The sequence below is a fragment of the Pezoporus flaviventris genome, unplaced genomic scaffold (assembly GCF_033815535.1).
Source record: "Pezoporus flaviventris isolate CSIRO_AGI_PZ_B2104156 unplaced genomic scaffold, CSIRO_AGI_Pfla_v1 ptg000015l, whole genome shotgun sequence".
NCBI lineage: Eukaryota > Metazoa > Chordata > Aves > Psittaciformes > Psittacidae > Pezoporus > Pezoporus flaviventris.
This window is the reverse complement of record NW_026892563.1, coordinates 39,759,756-39,776,960: the sequence shown is the minus strand read 5'-3', so window position 1 is coordinate 39,776,960 and position 17,205 is coordinate 39,759,756. Positions and strand designations below refer to the sequence as shown.

Genomic DNA, 17,205 nt, shown 5'->3' with positions numbered 1-17,205 from the left:
TGCTGCCTGTCCTCTGCTGCGCTCACAGCCACTGTGGCCGCCTCCTCTTCAACTCCTACCTCTGCTGCAGTCATCTCTGCTTCCCACCTTACTGATGTGTCTCCCTCTACACAGCTGCCACTTCTTCAGTTTTCCCATATTCCAAGAGAACTAAACCCCGCACCATCAGGCACACTGCTACAGCTCCTGGCCCCACAGAAGCGCTGAAACACAGACTCAGAATCATCAGGGTTGGAAGGAACCTCCGGCAGGTCCAACCCCCTGCCAAGGCAGGGCCACCCAGAGCAGCTCACACAGGAACATGTCCATGGTGGGGTTTAAATGTCTCCAAAGAGGCAGACTCCACAACCCCCTCGGCAGCCTGTCCCAGTGCTCTCACACCCTCAGCGTAAAGAAGTTCTTCCTCATGTTGAGGTGAAACTTGTGGTCTAGTTTATGGCCACTGCTCCTTGTCCTGTCGCTGGGCACCACCGAGAAGAGTCTGGCACCATCCTGCTGGCACTTGCCTTGAAGATGCACACAAGACACATGCACACACCAGTTAACAGGCAAACACACGGGTCGATCATCAGGAGGTAGCACCCACAGTAGGCAGGCTAGCGTCAGGACTTCCAGCTATCTCCTTTCGCTTCTCCTGAGGGCGCATTTGCACATACACACCGTAAACGTTTTTGGAAGTGGAGAAGGGCAGCCCAGCAGCTGAACTTCCCCATTTTCCCCTGGGAGATGTGCCTTCTCCAAAGCAGGTCAGCACAGCATGCGAGGCACTCTGTCTACACCCTATACCTCTGGGAGCACTGCGAGTCTCCCCACCCACCGATGGTCGTGGACACCCCCACATGCAGAGAGCGGCCTGATTTTGGCCTTAATGGCTTCACCTGAGCAGGGATGACCAACCCACTGCTCAGCAGCATGCCTGTCCCTGTTATGAACACAGAGAGCATCCTCCGGCAAGGATGAACGAACAAGGGGACTGAACGAACACCGCGACACGGCGGCTGTCTGGCCTCCTCCGCAGGGCCCCGAGCACCTCCGCGCCCGCTCACCTGTGTGCCTGGCAGCAGAAGTGGCAGAGGTCAGCCCCGCACGTCAGGCACCGCCTCACGGCCGCACCGTCCACGCACAGGTCGCAGCTCGCCGTTGCCGCCGCCGCCGCCGCCCCGCCGCGGCTCAGGGCCAGGTAGTCGGGGGTGAGCTGCCCGACGCCGCCGGGCGGCAGCGACACCTCGGCGTCGCACACCGGGCAGAGGACGGAGCGGGCGGCGGCGCGGCCGGGTTCCGCCAGCGTGCCGAGCCGCCGCAGGCAGGGCGAGCACAGCGAGTGCAGGCAGGGCAGCAGCCGCGGAGACACCCAGGGCTGGTGGCACACCGGGCAGCGCGGCCCGGACGCCATGGCGGCAGCGCGGCCGCCGCCGCGGAGCCGCTGGGCCGAGCATCGCGCCACCACCGGCCGTTGGGCGCGGGGCTGCCCCGTTGCTAGGGGCGACGGTTGTGGGGAGGGGGAGCGTCGTGCAATGGCGGCTCTGCGAGAGGCGGTGGGGCCGCGGAGTGAGGGCAGAGCCCGGGGCTTCTCCATCACGGACGGGACGAATAGATCAGAGCGGGGGGGACCCAACAGCCCGCTTTGTCCTCTCCCTCTTCTCTTTGTTTTTTCCCTCTTTCCTTCTTTTCTCTTTCTCCTGCCGCTTGCCACCTCATACGCCCCGTGCTTTCCAAGCCAGTTGTCTGGGAAGCAGCCTCTTTCCCCACCCCACGCTTTGTGTTCCCAGCTCTGCCAGCTCAAAACCTTGAGGTTCACCTCCTGATGGAGCCTGCTGTGACCGGCCGTGGCCACCAGACCTTTGCCGGGCCGCTGCCTGCCTTCAGGGGGTCAGGGTTTTCCCTTCCGATCACCGGTGAACTTGCTGAGCAGCTCAGGGATATTCGGGAAGGTCTTAATGGAAATAACGCAACACAGCCGGGCTTCCCCCTGGTGCCTGCCTGCATTGATTCACTGTGCCTGCAGAAGGCAGGCTTTGAAATAAGGACGTTGTTGGAGTCCTACATGAAGCTCCTTGGGCGTCGATGGTATCTGCATGATTGCTGTTGTCAAAGTGATTTGTAAGCTCCTCAAAGAATTAGAATCATAGAATAGTTAGGGTTGGAAAGGACCTTAAGATCATCCAGTTCCAACCCCCCTGCCATGGGCAGGGACACCTCACACTAAACCATGTCACCCAAGGCTCTGTCCAACCTGGCCTTGAACATTGCCAGGGATGGAGCACTCACAACCTCCCTGGGCAACCCATTCCAGTGCCTCACCACCCTTACAGGAAAGAATTTCCTCCTTATATCTTATATCTAAACTTCCCCTGTTTAAGTTTGAACCCGTTACCCCTTGTCCTGTCACTACAGTCCCTAATGAAGAGTCCCTCCCCAGCATCCCTATAGGCCCTCTTCCGATACTGGAAGGCTGCTATGAGGTCTCCACACAGCCTTCTCCAGGCTGAACAGCCCCAACTTTCTCAGCCTGTCTTCATACAGGAGGTGCTCCAGTCCCCTGATCATCCTCGTGGCCTCCTCTGGACTTGTTCCAACAGTTCCTGTCCTTTTGATGTTGAGGACACCAGAACTGCACACAATACTCCAAGTGAGGTCTCACTGATACCAGGAAATAAAGGGTTAACATTGTGCCTGCTTGCTTAAGCAGTCACTGTGCTTGGTGAAGCAGAACCGTAGGAGTCAAAGTTGCTAGAATGGTAAAGCAGAATTGTAGGAGTTACAGCTGCTAGGCAGAACTGTAGTAGATAAGATTCATAACTTAATATTTACGACATTCTTGTTCAAACAGTTATCTTTAGAAAGAAAAGGAACAAAAGATAGCCAGAGTAACAAAATTTGCAAACTTGACAAGTTTCTGCTTTAGGATACATAAAACCGGCTTATACTGAACCTGAGGTTTGGACAGGGGCCGAAATCCTATTGAGTCTGCGTGAAAGCAAGAGGTTACTCGCAGTGATGAAGAGGAACTACAGGCCTTCATCCTCACGACCCCCTAACGACCACCACCAGGAGGCACTGCGCAGGCGCACCAATGGGACGAATCCCAGAAAACTAATTATAATACTAGACAGGAATAGGTTTTGCATATGTATTAGGCGTGAAGCCATCTCATGTTCAGGTAATCATTATATGTAATATAAACGAACTGAGTGACAAAGGGGGTGCGCATGCTTTTGGAGGAGCAACCCCCATGCGCCTCAGCGCTGAATAAAGCATACCTCCTTTACAACTCTGATGAGTTGTGGAGTCAATCCGCGTGTCATCACGAGAGCAGAGTAGAGGGGCAGGATCACCTCCTTCGACCTGCTGGTCACGCTCCTTTGGATGCAGCCCAGGATTTAAAACAGATTAATGTTTTTTTTTAGTTCTCTTGTCTATAAACCATGTTGACTAGCACCAGTGATACTCCTATAGTGTGCAGTGTTCAGCCCTTGACTGAATGTTGTCCCAGCTTCTCCATTAGTTTGCCTAGGACCATGGCTATCTTATCTGTCCTATCCTGCTGGCCCTTTCTGTGATACGAACACAATCTGAGACTGCTGGATTTTAAGTTCCCTAAGTTGTATTAAAAATGAACAAGCAAAGATCTCGTCAGGTTTCCTTAGGACTGCTGAGTGCAACATATCTAAACCTATCTGTACACACTTAATTTGTCACTTAATTTAACAACCCTCTGATAATGGCACAATGTCTTGATGCAATGTCTTCTTCATGCAACACATTTCTGTGTCTTTTATGTTGTTATTATGTTGTTATCCCATATTTGGGATCAAGTGTTTACAGCCTTGAAGCTGATCAAACAAGGAAGATGTTCTAACAGCCTCCTTTCAGATTAACTAGTAGTGAAGTGGTTGCTGAGGACAGGGTAAAAGTTGCAGTCATTGTGAAATGAGATGACTTGATAACGATACTAGATATTGTGGCAGAGGAAAGACTGGTTCTTCTAATGGTGCTGGAGGAAGGAATAGCAAATTATACTATCAGTGTGGGTGTGGGAAGGAAACAGGAGGAGAATCATAATGTCAGCGTCTTCCATCACTGCAGGGAGATGACGAAATAAGCCATGGCTGGCAGCTGCAGAGGAAACCTGAGGTTTCTTTCACCCCAGCAGACCTGATCTGATACCTGCCCTCCAGCTGCTCAGGTTGGAGCACAGAACAGATCACTGCTGAGTAATGCATCCCTGAGTCATCAGCTGGCAGCCGCAGCCACCTCCTGATGACTAGAGGAAATGGTAGTGAAATGGGCTGGAGAGAATGGTCCCGAGAGCCCCGGGAGGCTCAGAGAGAGAAAAGAGAAGCAGAAATGCCAAAAACCACCCACGCCTGAACAGTGGCCTGTGTTAGTACAGGCTCGTGCTTTGGTTTGGGTTGCTTTCCCCATAATACTGCTTTCTTCGCTACTGCCCATCAGTGGAGGAAGCCCCCATTTCACAACAGCCCTAAATTGTGGAAGATAACTCAATGGATGTGTATACTGCTGCCTGTGCATATCTTCAAGAAAGCACTGCAAGAACTGGCCTGGGAGGCCCTCTCTCCTTGCATTGTAACTGGCCAAAAGGTAAGGCTTTAAAAAAAGAAAGTGTTGACTTACAAACACTGGTGGGCAATACAGGAGCATAGTTACAAAAATGAAACAATGGAAATATGTCATTAAACTCACACTAAGCAATAATGTTTTCCTTTTGCTGCATTTCAGAAGAGTTGATAGGTGGCTAATTATCCTTAGGTGATCCATGATTTACTTGAAATGGAATCCTCTTCAAACTCATTTTCCTGCTCCTATTGTTAGAGATGTCTGTCAGCCTCTCAGGGTACTTGCTCTGAGTGACCTGTTCTTTCCCGACACTTTTGCTGCCAGCTCCTTCCCCTTTTTTTCCTGTTTATCTGCTTCTCATTTCCTACCATTAAGACTGGATTATCACACAGAGACATAGAAGATTTGATGGTTCCTTTCCCTTCAAGGACTCTTAAGTAATATTTCTATTGTAGTTGCTAATTAGCCTGTTCTGGGGGAAGCTTTATGCTCCTTTTCCATTTGTGTTCTTTTCTGAAGAAATGCTGGTAAAACTTCTTATATCACATTCCAAAACCAAATCTTTGAGGCAGAATTTCCTTCCTAGACTCTTCGTGAGGAGCACGGGCATAAAGCAGGCATTACACCTTGAACAGGATGCCTTACACTTCCCTGTTCCTGCCTATTTGGTTAATTTTAGGGAGCTGTTCTGGATATCCTGCCATAAGAAACAAATGGAAAAGGTGGTGAAGCCAAAGCCATTAGTGAACAGGCCAGTGAGAAGCAGACCTGCAATCTCTGGGCTTGCAGGAAGGTCCAAGCTCACTGATGATAAAGAAGCAGCTCTGAAAGGTACTCAGAAAGAACCTTATTCACAGTAAGAACCCTATTCACAGAGCCACGGCCTGGCATAGGGCAGCCAGAGGGAAGTGGGAAATGGCTTATTTGGGGAGTTCACAAAACTGAGCCGGTGCTCATACAAGCCTGTCCATCAGCTCAGGGTGTGAAGAAGCAAGGTTAGATCTGGTAACAGGCTCAGTAGGTGTCATTAATGTGCTCTCTGTGAACAAGACCCTCCCAGGGCTCCAGGTTTTGTACGCAGTGTCTCAGACACAATTCTGGTGCGTGCCTTGTTACAAAGGGTTCGTGTGTCCCTTTCTCAGCCTGAACCTCTGGGTTGAGTTGGCGTCTCCTTTGTCTCCTGCAGCAGTCTAGCTACTAGACAGTAGCTCTGTCAGAGCTGAAGGAGTGGGCCTGCTCCAGCACATGGGCTGAAGCTGCAGTGAGCAGGTCTGCCTTTGGACCAGGAGGAGGCCAGCAAAGCTGTGCCTGTGCTGGGCCTGGAGGGCACATGAGCAAACTGCCCTGGCCCAAAGCTCATGTAACAAACCTTGTGCAACCTGACAGCATGGGTGTATGTGAGCTGCTGCAAAAGGACAGCGCTGATCCCCTGCCTGGGGACACTGCTCGGCCTGGACAGTAAGCACTTCTGCCCTGGGATCTCCCATAGACTTTCTACAAGGCATTTCTGGGGATACTCGCCCTTTGGAGAAACACCTTCACTGACAAACACACCTACTTAATACACTCTCTTTTAAACTTGCTGGTAGGTTTTGCTCTTCAGTGTGGTGTTGATCTTAAGGGAATGAACTAAGCTGAAAATCAGGAGACCTCATTTTACATAAGCCCAGGTCTCTTCATGTCCATGCTGGACTCCACGTTTCTGTAAGCTGCTGCCATATGTCAAACCCAAGCTCCAGTACAAGTGCTTAAGCCACTGCTGTGTGACCCAGGAGAGGTGAAGGAAGAAGGCAGCAAAACTACACATCCAGCAGACTAAACCTGTGTTGCTCACTGAATAATGGAAGGGGGCACAAAAAAACACACTCAGGTGCTTGGCTTGACCCCAAAAACAGCAAACTGGAAGCAAACAGGATACAGACAGCTGGTAACACGGGAACCACATGAAGAAAGTGGCACCAGAGATGGGTGGATCTCTCTTGTCCTCCCCATTTGTGACAGGAAGCACAGTGTTTGAGATGATCAAGCAGCATTACTTTCAGTTGGCAGCAGCACTCTGAATCACAAGCAGTTGCAGCTGAACCACCCAGCACCACTGGCTTTGTGCAGACTTGCCCTTGCAGTGACATCCGACCAGGCAACTCTTGCCTTTCCCTCCTCCCTGCAGCTTTCCAGCCACCTGCTGCTGCTTTCAGCTTTCTGCTGCTATATATGTCCTTTGTAATCTCTTCTGAATCCTGCCTGCATTTTGTGGAGGGAAGATGAAACTGGATTTGTTTTCAAGCCAAGTTTTCTAAGGAAGAAAGTTCTTTGTGGTGTCCAGCCACAAAGAAGGTTTTACCTCCCCTTCAGCCATATATGAGACAGGGGAAGTGACCTGAAAGACTGGAAGCTTCTACAAGCAAGAGAAGATTTGTAAGTCAGACACTTAATCCTCACATTGGGAACATAATGGTGCCATTTGTTGTCAGGACCATGATGGACAGGAGGATATTACAGTAGGATATTACATGTGCATGGGGGGGGGGGGTGTGCAACTAGAAAAATGGGGAAGCACTCCAGAGACAAACAGGCTCAATTCATTCTGATGTTCACAGAGCATCTACAGACCATACAACTAAGGGGGGGCGTGTGGGGAGGAACAGATCCTGCAGCAGAGTGTGTCTGCAGAGTGAGCGCACAGCACCACAGTGTGCCATCTGATGGGACCGCTTTGAGGCAGCATCCCAGCATCAGTTTGGTTAGCCTCCAGCACAATACGGAATTACACTATACAACAAATTGAGAAAAGCTAAGATAAATAAAGCAGCACATTTTCATTCATGCACTATGCTGATTAAGCATCTTGCAGTAGTAAAATATTCCAGTATTCCAGGACTTACAGAGCTGTGCACCTTCCTCTCCCTTTTGGTATAAATGTGGCTTTTAAAGCATCCTTAAATTAGATCTTATTTTGTCCTAGCAGCCTTCCCCTTTCTGTGTTCACAGGGTTCTTTAGGCTGTAAGAGAGACCTTTTGCTTCCACAGTTGAAAAGACATCTTGGCACCAGGCCCTGTCACTGCTGACCTGCAGGGCTACATCGCTGTCGGTAGGGGTGGTCACCTTCGCACCCATCCAAGCAACATGAATTAACATGAGCAGGTTGCCTTCACAGAGGAGCTGGCAATTCCAAATAGCTAAAGGTTCCAGGGGAAAAGACTCTCATTTGAGATTCTTCTGTTTAAAAAGAGCTTATGCAATCCCAGGCACAGCTACAGGTTGGGCAGAGAGGAGATTCAGAGCAGCCCGAGAAGGCCTTGGGGGCGTTGGTTGATGAGAAACTGAACATGGAGCTGCTTCAGTGTGTGCTTACGCCCAGAAACCCCCTGTATGCTGGGCTGCATCAAAAGAAGCGTGACCAGCGGGTCGAAGGAGGTGATCCTGCACCTCTACTCTGCCCTCGTGAGACCCCACTTGCAGCACTGTGTGCAGTTCTGGTGTCCTCAACATAAAAAGGACATGGAGCTGTTGGAGCAAGTCCAGAGGAGGTCATGAGGATAATCAGAGGCTGAAACACCTCCTTTATGAAGACAGGCTGAGAAAACTGGGGCTGTTCAGCCTGGACAAGAGAAGCTGTGTGGAGACCTCAGAGCAGCTTCCAAAATATGTACAGGAAACTTTCCCCTGCTTTCCATAGGGGATGTTTTCAAAGGGAAACCAATTCCTATGTGGTACACCTCGTAAAAGAGAAGGACAAGAGAAAACAAAGGCTCTTCCCTTCCCCTGCTCTTTACTACTGTGCTTACCCCTTGTCTGTAGCCAAATGTCCTGCTGCTTGGCTGCCTACCCCCAGCCAAAGGCTATGGAGGAGTTGGTGGGAAGGTGACTAGACACCTGGTAGCACATTCTTGCCTTCTGAGATAAGCACAGCACACTCGGCCACTGTTGGAAGCAAGCACTGGCACCAGACCAGCCACATCAGTACAAGGTGACACATGAGCTTGTTAGCTGTGCCAAGTGGAAGGAGTTACTAGCCTGAACAAACTGCTCTGCTAATGCAGCTTTAGGGAGGCAGGCTGAAGCTCTGCATGGACCTGGTCATTCAGATGGGGACAAAATGGGTGCCTGGCACCACAGATGCTAGTTTTTGGGGTAACAGAGTCCCACCTAGTCCTGACTCTCCTCCTGGACCTGAGTTCTACTGATCTCAAGGAGACTTGCATTTCACTAACAATGCAAAGGAAAAGCTGCAGTATTTCTCACCTCACCAAGTGGTTTTTAGACTGGAAAATAGCAAGATGATTCAACTTACAAACAAACAGTTATGTGACAGAGCAGCTTTCAGTTAAGGAAGCCAAAGGATGACTCAAAAGATCAATCCCATGCTCCAAAAGGAGATTTCTGTCTAGATGGTTTCGGAGCATTCATAGCAACTGATAGCTTGCAGTTAGTCAGAAGCAATGGTATAAATGCGTAGGCACTATGGTTATGGTAGCCCATCCCAACCTTGGCATTCCTGCCTCTGCAGGAACTGGGGGACATCTTCCAAGCATTTTTAACTGTTACTTCACAAAATACAAGACTAGAAGCCTTCTTCACTTCCCAAAGTTACCACTGGAAAAAGAAATTGCAGAGGTGTCAATGAATACTTGAGCAGGTCCTCTTTTGAATCCCATTCTAAATCCGTTTCAAACACCCCCAAATTGAACATTTTAAAATAGAAAAACATTAAACCAACTTGACTCTTAAATCTAGTTTTGAGACTTGCAGGTATTTTCTTCCCCAAACATGCAGATTTTATCTCCATTATAAAAGGTTTTGCCCAGATCTGCTACACCATAAAGGAACCGATGTATCAGCATTTCTTCAGTCCTAGATTTTATTGTTAATCATTAATAATAAAATAATGGCTACTTTAAAAAGTCAAATAAACCCAATATAAAAATACAGCCATTAGAGTATTACATACACCCATAACAAACCAGCTTAATAGAGTCGCACTCACATCAGTTTTCTGTTGTATCAAAGAAAGCATACCTTAGTACACAGCAAATAGAGATTCTGATTTCAACTTCAAATAGTCACCTTGGATTTAGTATAAAAATATTAAATGGGATCTTTAAAAAGCAATCCTTGAGTCCAGATGTAATTCCCAATATAGAAAACAACTTCTAGGAGCAAGTGTAAACCATAGAAGGAACAAGTTATTTCCATCCCGTGTGAATACATGAACCAGGAAGTTTCACATGGAATTTCCAAAACCTCCTGTCTTCAGCACATCTAAGCACAGGTATCAGATGCTCAGCTGTATTACTGCAGCAACCTGAGTTTACACTTGTGAAAGAGTTATTTGGTGCAAAGACCTGATGTCACAGCAGCATGTCTACCTCAGAAACTCATTCCCAGGAAGTTTCACATGGAATGTGAATGGCATTGACAGGAAAGCACTTCAGAGTTAAACTGTACATCTGGAGAGGAGGACTACTATGACCTAGTGTGGTTCATAAAGAAACCATACAAAATACAGGACTTGAGTGCAGCTTGCTTTATGTGACGTGCATTGACAACGCAAACCAGCCTTCCTCTTTGTGCTTTTCCACCTGCACAAAGAAGAAATCAGTTGAAACTCATATCATAAATTTCCCACAGACTTGCTAGTTAGTTCTGGCTTGCATAGGGCTGGTACATATCAGTTCACCAATACGTAGCAACTGTCTGCCATTGCCACCATGAAGGGAGTCACACCACCTACTTTAGACACCTAGCTTAAGCCACATCTACTTTAGGTATTCCAAATTTCCCTTCAGGGGATGTGTGCTTTGCTGTCAGGACAGGCAGTCTTGGACCCCAACTTGTTTCTCTTTATCTCTCCTAGTTTAGGTTGTTCTGGACATCAGGAAAGATGGTTAAAATCTCCTCATGGTTGCTTTCAGACATATAAACAGATATATGACTGATTCACCAGACTGTGCTACTGCCTGGAGTTCCCCATGAAAGCATTTCACTGTAGTCTATCTTCTTTGCACATCAGGAATCAGAAATCTAGATTAGGGATTTTTCTTTACATTTGGATTTATTTATCCTTCAGCAACTAACTTGTGCAAAGCTAGGTAAGAGCTCGCTGTCCTCTTACATGTAGCTTTACCAATACAGCATAATGATTACTTGAAATTCTCAAGCCACCAGTAAAAGACTGCCAGAGGTTCCCAGTTCTAATGCAGGAAGATGCCACAGCAGAAAATGTAGTTACAGGATTACTCACTTCTAAGTAACAGCTCTGTGGTAGCAAACAACTAATGTCACTAGCACTGCACTTAGGGCTTCCCTTACCAATTGTCCAGAATTCTTCCCTGTGAGGGTGCCGAGGCCCTGGCACAGGGTGCCCAGAGAAGCTGTGGCTGCCCCATCCCTGGCAGTGTCCAAGGCCAGGCTGGACGTGGCTTGGAGCAACCTGGTCTAGTGGAAGGTGCCCCTACCCATGGCAGGGGGTTGGAACTGGGTGAGCGTTAAGGTCCCTTCCAACCCAAACTAGTCTGGCATTCTATGAATCCAAACCACCATGAATTGATTACTATTCACCTCAGTAGTTTTAAGATAGGACAGAGCTCTCTCCCCTTCTTTACCAGGCTTGCTTTTTCCTTATAGGACAACCACAAGCAAACCTTCTGGCTGAAGACTTTTCAGTCTTACCTTTGGCCTTTGGCTGACAGGAGTTGATTTCACACTTTCTGATGTGGCACTCAGGGGTGAACAGGGTTTGCTAGAGTCTCCTACTGACCTGTAGACATTGAAAAGGAGATTGAAAAAGTGAAAAATGGAAGTGACTATTAGAATTATGTGTCAAATCCTGTGTTAGGACCCCTCATCAGTAGCCTTCAACAACCCAGGTCATCTGGGTTATGTCGCACTGCAGGTATCTCAAATACAAACAATGGAAGTTGTGAAAAAGCTATTGGACCTTTGTCCCATATCCATAGAGTTGAGTGTGATGAAGTCAGGGGAAGTCCATGAAGCCAAATTAAAAACATGGCAATTTTTCCATTGTGAACAAGTTCAGCTGCATGGGTAATCAAAATACCACAAAAATGAAATAGTAAAGGGTTAACTTTTACCTTCTTATACTGACCATACTGGCAGAGGAAACACTGTCTTCTTTGGAACTGTCCATAGCAGCTGCCACAGGAACAGACACTTCAATTGTCCTCCTGGAATTTTCTAGGCAATAAAGAATAGCTTGATTCTGATGAGAACACAGCAACATCACACAACAGTCACTTAATTTTCCCATTTTTTTGAGGGCATCACATATCTCTCCATCATTGCACAGAATACACAGATGAGACATAAAACACCAGGCTAAACATCAACCCCATACCCAGTCTCTGAAAACAACAGCTATTGAAGGCTGATACTCAGAGCAACTAGGGACAATGCGCACAGACATAGAATGATTCTTCCATAGATAAACCTTCTGGGTTTGGCAGTCAGAGGCATAAAGAATTCTGATTTCTCTACTTTGTTCTTTTAAGATTTTACTTATCTTGCTGAACTTACGTTACAACAGCAGTAGAAGTGTTAGAACTGTTATGATCCCACAGCACGAGTCATTGCATATGCACCTGCATGTATATGCACAAACCCATGCCCACTCCTTCCCCCTCCTTTCTCTCCCCCTCAAGTCCTTTCCTTTATACATCCTCTGTGGTTTAGGAAGGGGAAAAGGGTAGGTGTCCTAGACACAGCATGTCTACATGCTCACGTTCTGCCCATCATTACAATGACTCCATGAAAAGATATAGCAGCCCTCACCTGCTGGAAAGCATTTCTGTTTATAGTTACACATGGAAGCTTATCTATTGAGTCTTGATTTAGCAAGAATATTCTCTTTGCTAATTTACCTCTTCAGATGACTGGAAAGCTCCAGTTATTTCTTTCTATTAGCACTGGCAGTAACTCAGCAAGGTAGTCTAATGGAAAGAGCACCCAAAATACCAAAAACTAAAAGTGCTTGAAAACTGGATAACCACTCTACCATGATGTTTAGAAACCTAATGTAAATACTTAATCTTATCATAGACTCATAGAATGGTTTGGGTTAGAAAGGACCTTAATGTTCACCCAGTTCCCACCCCCTGCCACGGGCAGGGACACCTTCCACGAGACCAGGTTGCTCCAAGCCCTGTCCAACCTGGCCTTGAACACTGCCAGGTATGGGGCAGCCACAGCTTCACTGGGCACCCAGTGCCAGCACCTCAGCACCCTCACAGGGAAGAGCTTCTGCCTAAGATCTCATCTCAGTCTCCCCTCTGGCAAGTTAAAGCCATTCCCCCTTGTCCTATCACTACATGTCCTTGTATAAAGTCCCTCTCCAGATTTCCTGTAGGCCCCTTTAGACACTGGAGTCTTTTAATAAAAGATTCTCCAGCAGAGAGGACTGATTAAAAAGCCTAGTTCTGCTCATCCGTGACTATGTGGCAGAGCTGTTCTGCAGACAAGGATGTAGCAAACAACAGATTTACCATGAAGCATGATATTTGCAGCAGGCTGATTACTAAGAAACTAACTTTAGGAGAAATTTAGCTGACCTATTTTTGGCTCTCTGAAGTAAGGAGTGTTTGAACCACAGAGACATTAACAGCCACTGTACTGCTGACCACAACTGCTGATCCAATCGGAAAAGGACAGAGAACTCTCAAAAGGGGAAAAACATTGTCTTATTAGTTTTGTTTACTCCTGAAGCTGGGTACTTACCAGGATAATTTAGGGATTGGGGCAGAACAGGAGATGTCATTGGAGGGACCATATCAGCAGCAGCTAACTTCTGCTGCTCTATTAGCTGCAACAGTTTATCACGTGCTTCCGTACTCTGACGATTCAGCTCTGCTATTCTTTCCTCCAAGCTCTTTGATGCCATGAGATGAATCTACTTGGATAAGGACTTCCAATTAAAAACTTACAATTTGCACCTTCAAGGAGAGTATACAGTGTACTTCAAGTACCTCTGTGGATTTCATTTGCAAACTGAAAGTAAACATAATGATATAGCACCTCATTTTGTCACTTCCACTGTCCTGTCTCTAGTTCCTTCATTGACTAAACACAACAGTGTTTTAAACTGGTCTTCCTACAGATAGGAAAAAAACCCAAACAACTGTTGTCTGCATCATTTAAGGGAAAAAAGAAAAATGAAGAAACCCCAGCCATCCAGCAATTAACCATCATTAAGAAAGTATTTACTCAGAGATACACATATTCAGGAGGGTACGGGGAAACAAAACCCTGGAACTCATCTTTAAGCCAGGTTTTCATTCACTTTGACCTCTTCCCCTTCAGAACTGCTTCCACAAAAACACCACTTCAAAAAGTTTGCATCATTTTGCATGACTAAATGAGTAAATATTACACAACATAATAGAATGAGGAAAGGAACAACACTCCCAGCCTGCATTTACATGAGGAGTTAAAATCTTTACGATCCTTAACTGAACAGTAATTCAGCCACTGTGATGGAACCAAAGTAAAGACGGTAGCAAGGGCAGGGATTAGGCATTTCTATGATGTTCATTCCACTCAGGGGCACCACTGAATAGCTGCTTAGTTTCAGATTAAAAGGTTTTCTATGTGAACCAAAGCCTTTAAGTTCTCCCTTTCCCAACAATCTTGGGCTTTTCACCACACAGCAGGACTAACAAGGCAGACCCAATTAGTACATACACTATAATCAAGTATTTGCAAGAGATGTACCTGCACTAACTTCAATCACATGGGCTTTAGGGTCATAGTAGCAGAAAAAATCTTTTGCATGGGTTTAAATATGTAATTTACAAGCTTGACAAGAAGCTGTGGGTTGGTGCAGTGCTTTCACTAGTATTATCCAACATTCAAGAGGATGACATTGCAATCACACTTCTTTTTTACGTTATAATCTTATCCTAAACTTACAAATGTGCTGCATACTTTCCAGCACTCAATATACAACATAAGCCAAATATAAGAAACTACTGTTAAGCTCCTAGGGAAGGATAAAAATCACAAGCCTCCAAGCAAATGAATTAAAAGAATATTTGGTTTGCTGCTCTTTACAACAGAAAAGGAACAGTATTAGTAATCAGTAAGCTATAGGAAAGCAGATCAGCAGAAAGGGGAATCCATAATTTACGTTACATTCTCACCTGTCCTTGTGAAGAGGCTGGACTAGGATTTGCATTTTGTAGTGGGTCTAACTGATGTAGGTAGTCACTTGTGTCTTCAGAGAAGCCTCTGAATTTGCTGAGTTGAGCTTTAATGAGAGAGTTCTGCCGTGTGAGCTCAGCTATCTGTCCCAGCAGATCACTGTTTGGAAGTAACTCTTCAGCTGGGCTGCTTTTCCTAGTGTCAGAGGGGCAGGACACACTGCTTTTCTCATGGGAACTGTCCAGATCTCTGTCTCCAGGAGGAACTGGCTGCCTTTGAGAGATGAGACAGTTCTCAGCTGTGCTCTGTGCTCTCAGGGAGGAAGGTGAGCTCCTTTCCTTGCACGGTTCTCTTTCAGTGTTTTCAGGAGACTGAGGAATGACTGTGAATGCTGCAAACAAGAAACAAAGGAACAGTAGGGAAACAGACATGTGATCCTCATCAAGGAAACTGACAGTGACTTTACTGCATCAGGTTAGTTAGAATCAAGCAGGCATTTGGATTGTAACATCTAGCTTGAATGGTGTTATGTTGCTGATCAAAAATCATCTTATCCAAGACTCTGCTGGAAGAACTCACCAGGTTTAACATTTCCTATTATAAGCAGTCTTACATTTAAATGTTTTAATTAGAGATTGAGAGAGAAGTCAGAGAGAAGATAAATTGGTTTGAATTTCTTAGCTGATAGATCAAACACCACTTCTTAGATAGTTCTCCATTTCCCAAAATACACTTACTTTACCTAATGGATCGTAACTTTGCGTTTCAGCTCGGATATTTATACTGAGTTGGGAATGAAACTTGTAGAATAATAAAATGAAATAATACAGACTTCTGGCATAATAAACTGGCTACTTACTCAGCCTCTAGGAAAGGGACTTCCACACTCTGGCCTCAATAGTGGTGTAGTCATCATTAGTAACAGGTAACACACCACACATTAAGCATGTTACTGCACTGTCAGCTGCTACGTTTTAAATCCAAGCTGGATTTTGTGATCAAACGCAGATTTCCTACATTTTATATACCAAATAGCCTATCCCTTCCCAAGCTTTAGCTTTTGCCTCTTGAGCAGAGCATGACATTTAAAAAGTTACACACAAATCTGCTTTACAAATTGTTTTTCATAAAGAAACATTCAAGAAGTTTAACACTGGTTAAGTCATTTAGCATCCTTCACTGTCTTAAAAGAGTAACAATACACTTCTACAAAGCTGAACTGTAGCCAAGCCCAGGAATACAGTCTTATATTCTTGTTTCAAATAACAGACAGTATCTGACAGTTCTCAATGGGACTGAAACTAGATGCTGCTCTTTGCAGAACACTACCTGTAGCTCATATCCTCCTGATGTGCCTTCTCACTCACAGCAGCCCACCAGAAGGTTAAATTAGACAGAATCTTTCAATTACCCTGCTAACTCCTTAGAAATCAAAAGGACTCTTGGGTTATTTTTCTGACTTGGAAAAGACTTACAAAGCCACACAGCTGAGGCGGGGAGAGATATAAAACCCCACCACTTCACCCTGCTTCTGGTCAGCACAGAGGATTACACAAGCCTAGCACATCCAGTAAGATGCATGTGGTTACAATGACAATTGCAGGAGGAAACAGCTGATTTGGGGAGTCACAAAGGGTCCTAAATACCTTCCCTAATTACCTCTGATGAACTTTCTTCCTCCTAACAACCAGAATTGAGTGTATGACCTGTAAAACTCCTGAAACCTGTGGATGCTGATACAAGGCTGAGTTATTCTGGTTATCCTGCACCACCCAAATTCACCCCAAACTTCTTCAAGCCACTTCCTGTGTATTAAATGAAACCAAACAGAAATCTGCTCCCAAAGCTTTTAGAAAAAGCTCTGATGGGAAGATTGGCTCAAAGCAAGAATATGCAACCTAGAGACACCCAGGTTTGCCTGCAGCATAGAATGCATAGGCATTGAATTTACAGCCTTCAGTGGTCCCACTGTTACAGGTGATGGAGGCTGGATTACACCAACAGCAGATGGCAATCTTGAGGTGATGTGATGATATCAAAGAGCTACAGCAATAATACAGAAGTGACAATCAAAACCAGTACAAAATAAAAATGCCAGTCTGGATGGCCACTGACAGGACCACAGGCAGCAGATGGAGAACTGCAGGAGACAGAAAGTCTAAAGGAAATCTAGCAAAAGGCATACAAATCAAAGAAATGCATACGTGGATGCACAAGCTGGGTGTTCCAGCCATACAGGACTAATGTGTTTAAGTATACAGATTAAAAACTTTCAATAGAAAAATCATGGAATCACAGAATGGTTTGCATCAGAAAGGACCTTAAGATCATTCACTTCCAACGCCCTGCCATGGGCAGGGACACCTCACACCAGATCATGTTGCCCAAGGCTCTGTCCAATCTGGCCTTGAACACTCCAGGGACGGAGCATTTACAACTTCTTTGGGCAAGCCGTTCCAGTGTCTCACCACCAC

The 17,205-nt window shown here is 46.1% G+C and overlaps 1 protein-coding gene across 4 annotated transcripts in view; it reads right to left on the bottom strand.

Annotated features, from left to right (window-relative positions):
- Window positions 1-17,205, bottom strand: part of LOC133269658 (E3 ubiquitin-protein ligase TRIM45-like) — a 40,300-nt gene that overhangs the window by 6,953 nt on the left and 16,142 nt on the right. Inside the window, exons 13-17 of one of the 4 annotated variants that reach the window (XM_061454201.1) lie at window positions 14,731-15,122; window positions 13,310-13,481; window positions 11,671-11,773; window positions 11,249-11,336; window positions 9,762-10,158 (exon numbers count right to left, since the gene is read on the bottom strand). In XM_061454201.1, coding sequence (XP_061310185.1) covers window positions 10,105-10,158; window positions 11,249-11,336; window positions 11,671-11,773; window positions 13,310-13,481; window positions 14,731-15,122 — 809 coding nt within the window. In that variant the 3' untranslated portion in view covers window positions 9,762-10,104. Of the gene's footprint in view, window positions 1-1,046; window positions 1,532-9,761; window positions 10,159-11,248; window positions 11,337-11,670; window positions 11,774-13,309; window positions 13,525-14,730; window positions 15,123-17,205 lie in introns of those variants that run through there. The other 3 variants (XM_061454200.1, XM_061454202.1, XM_061454203.1) reach the window with 3 other exon arrangements.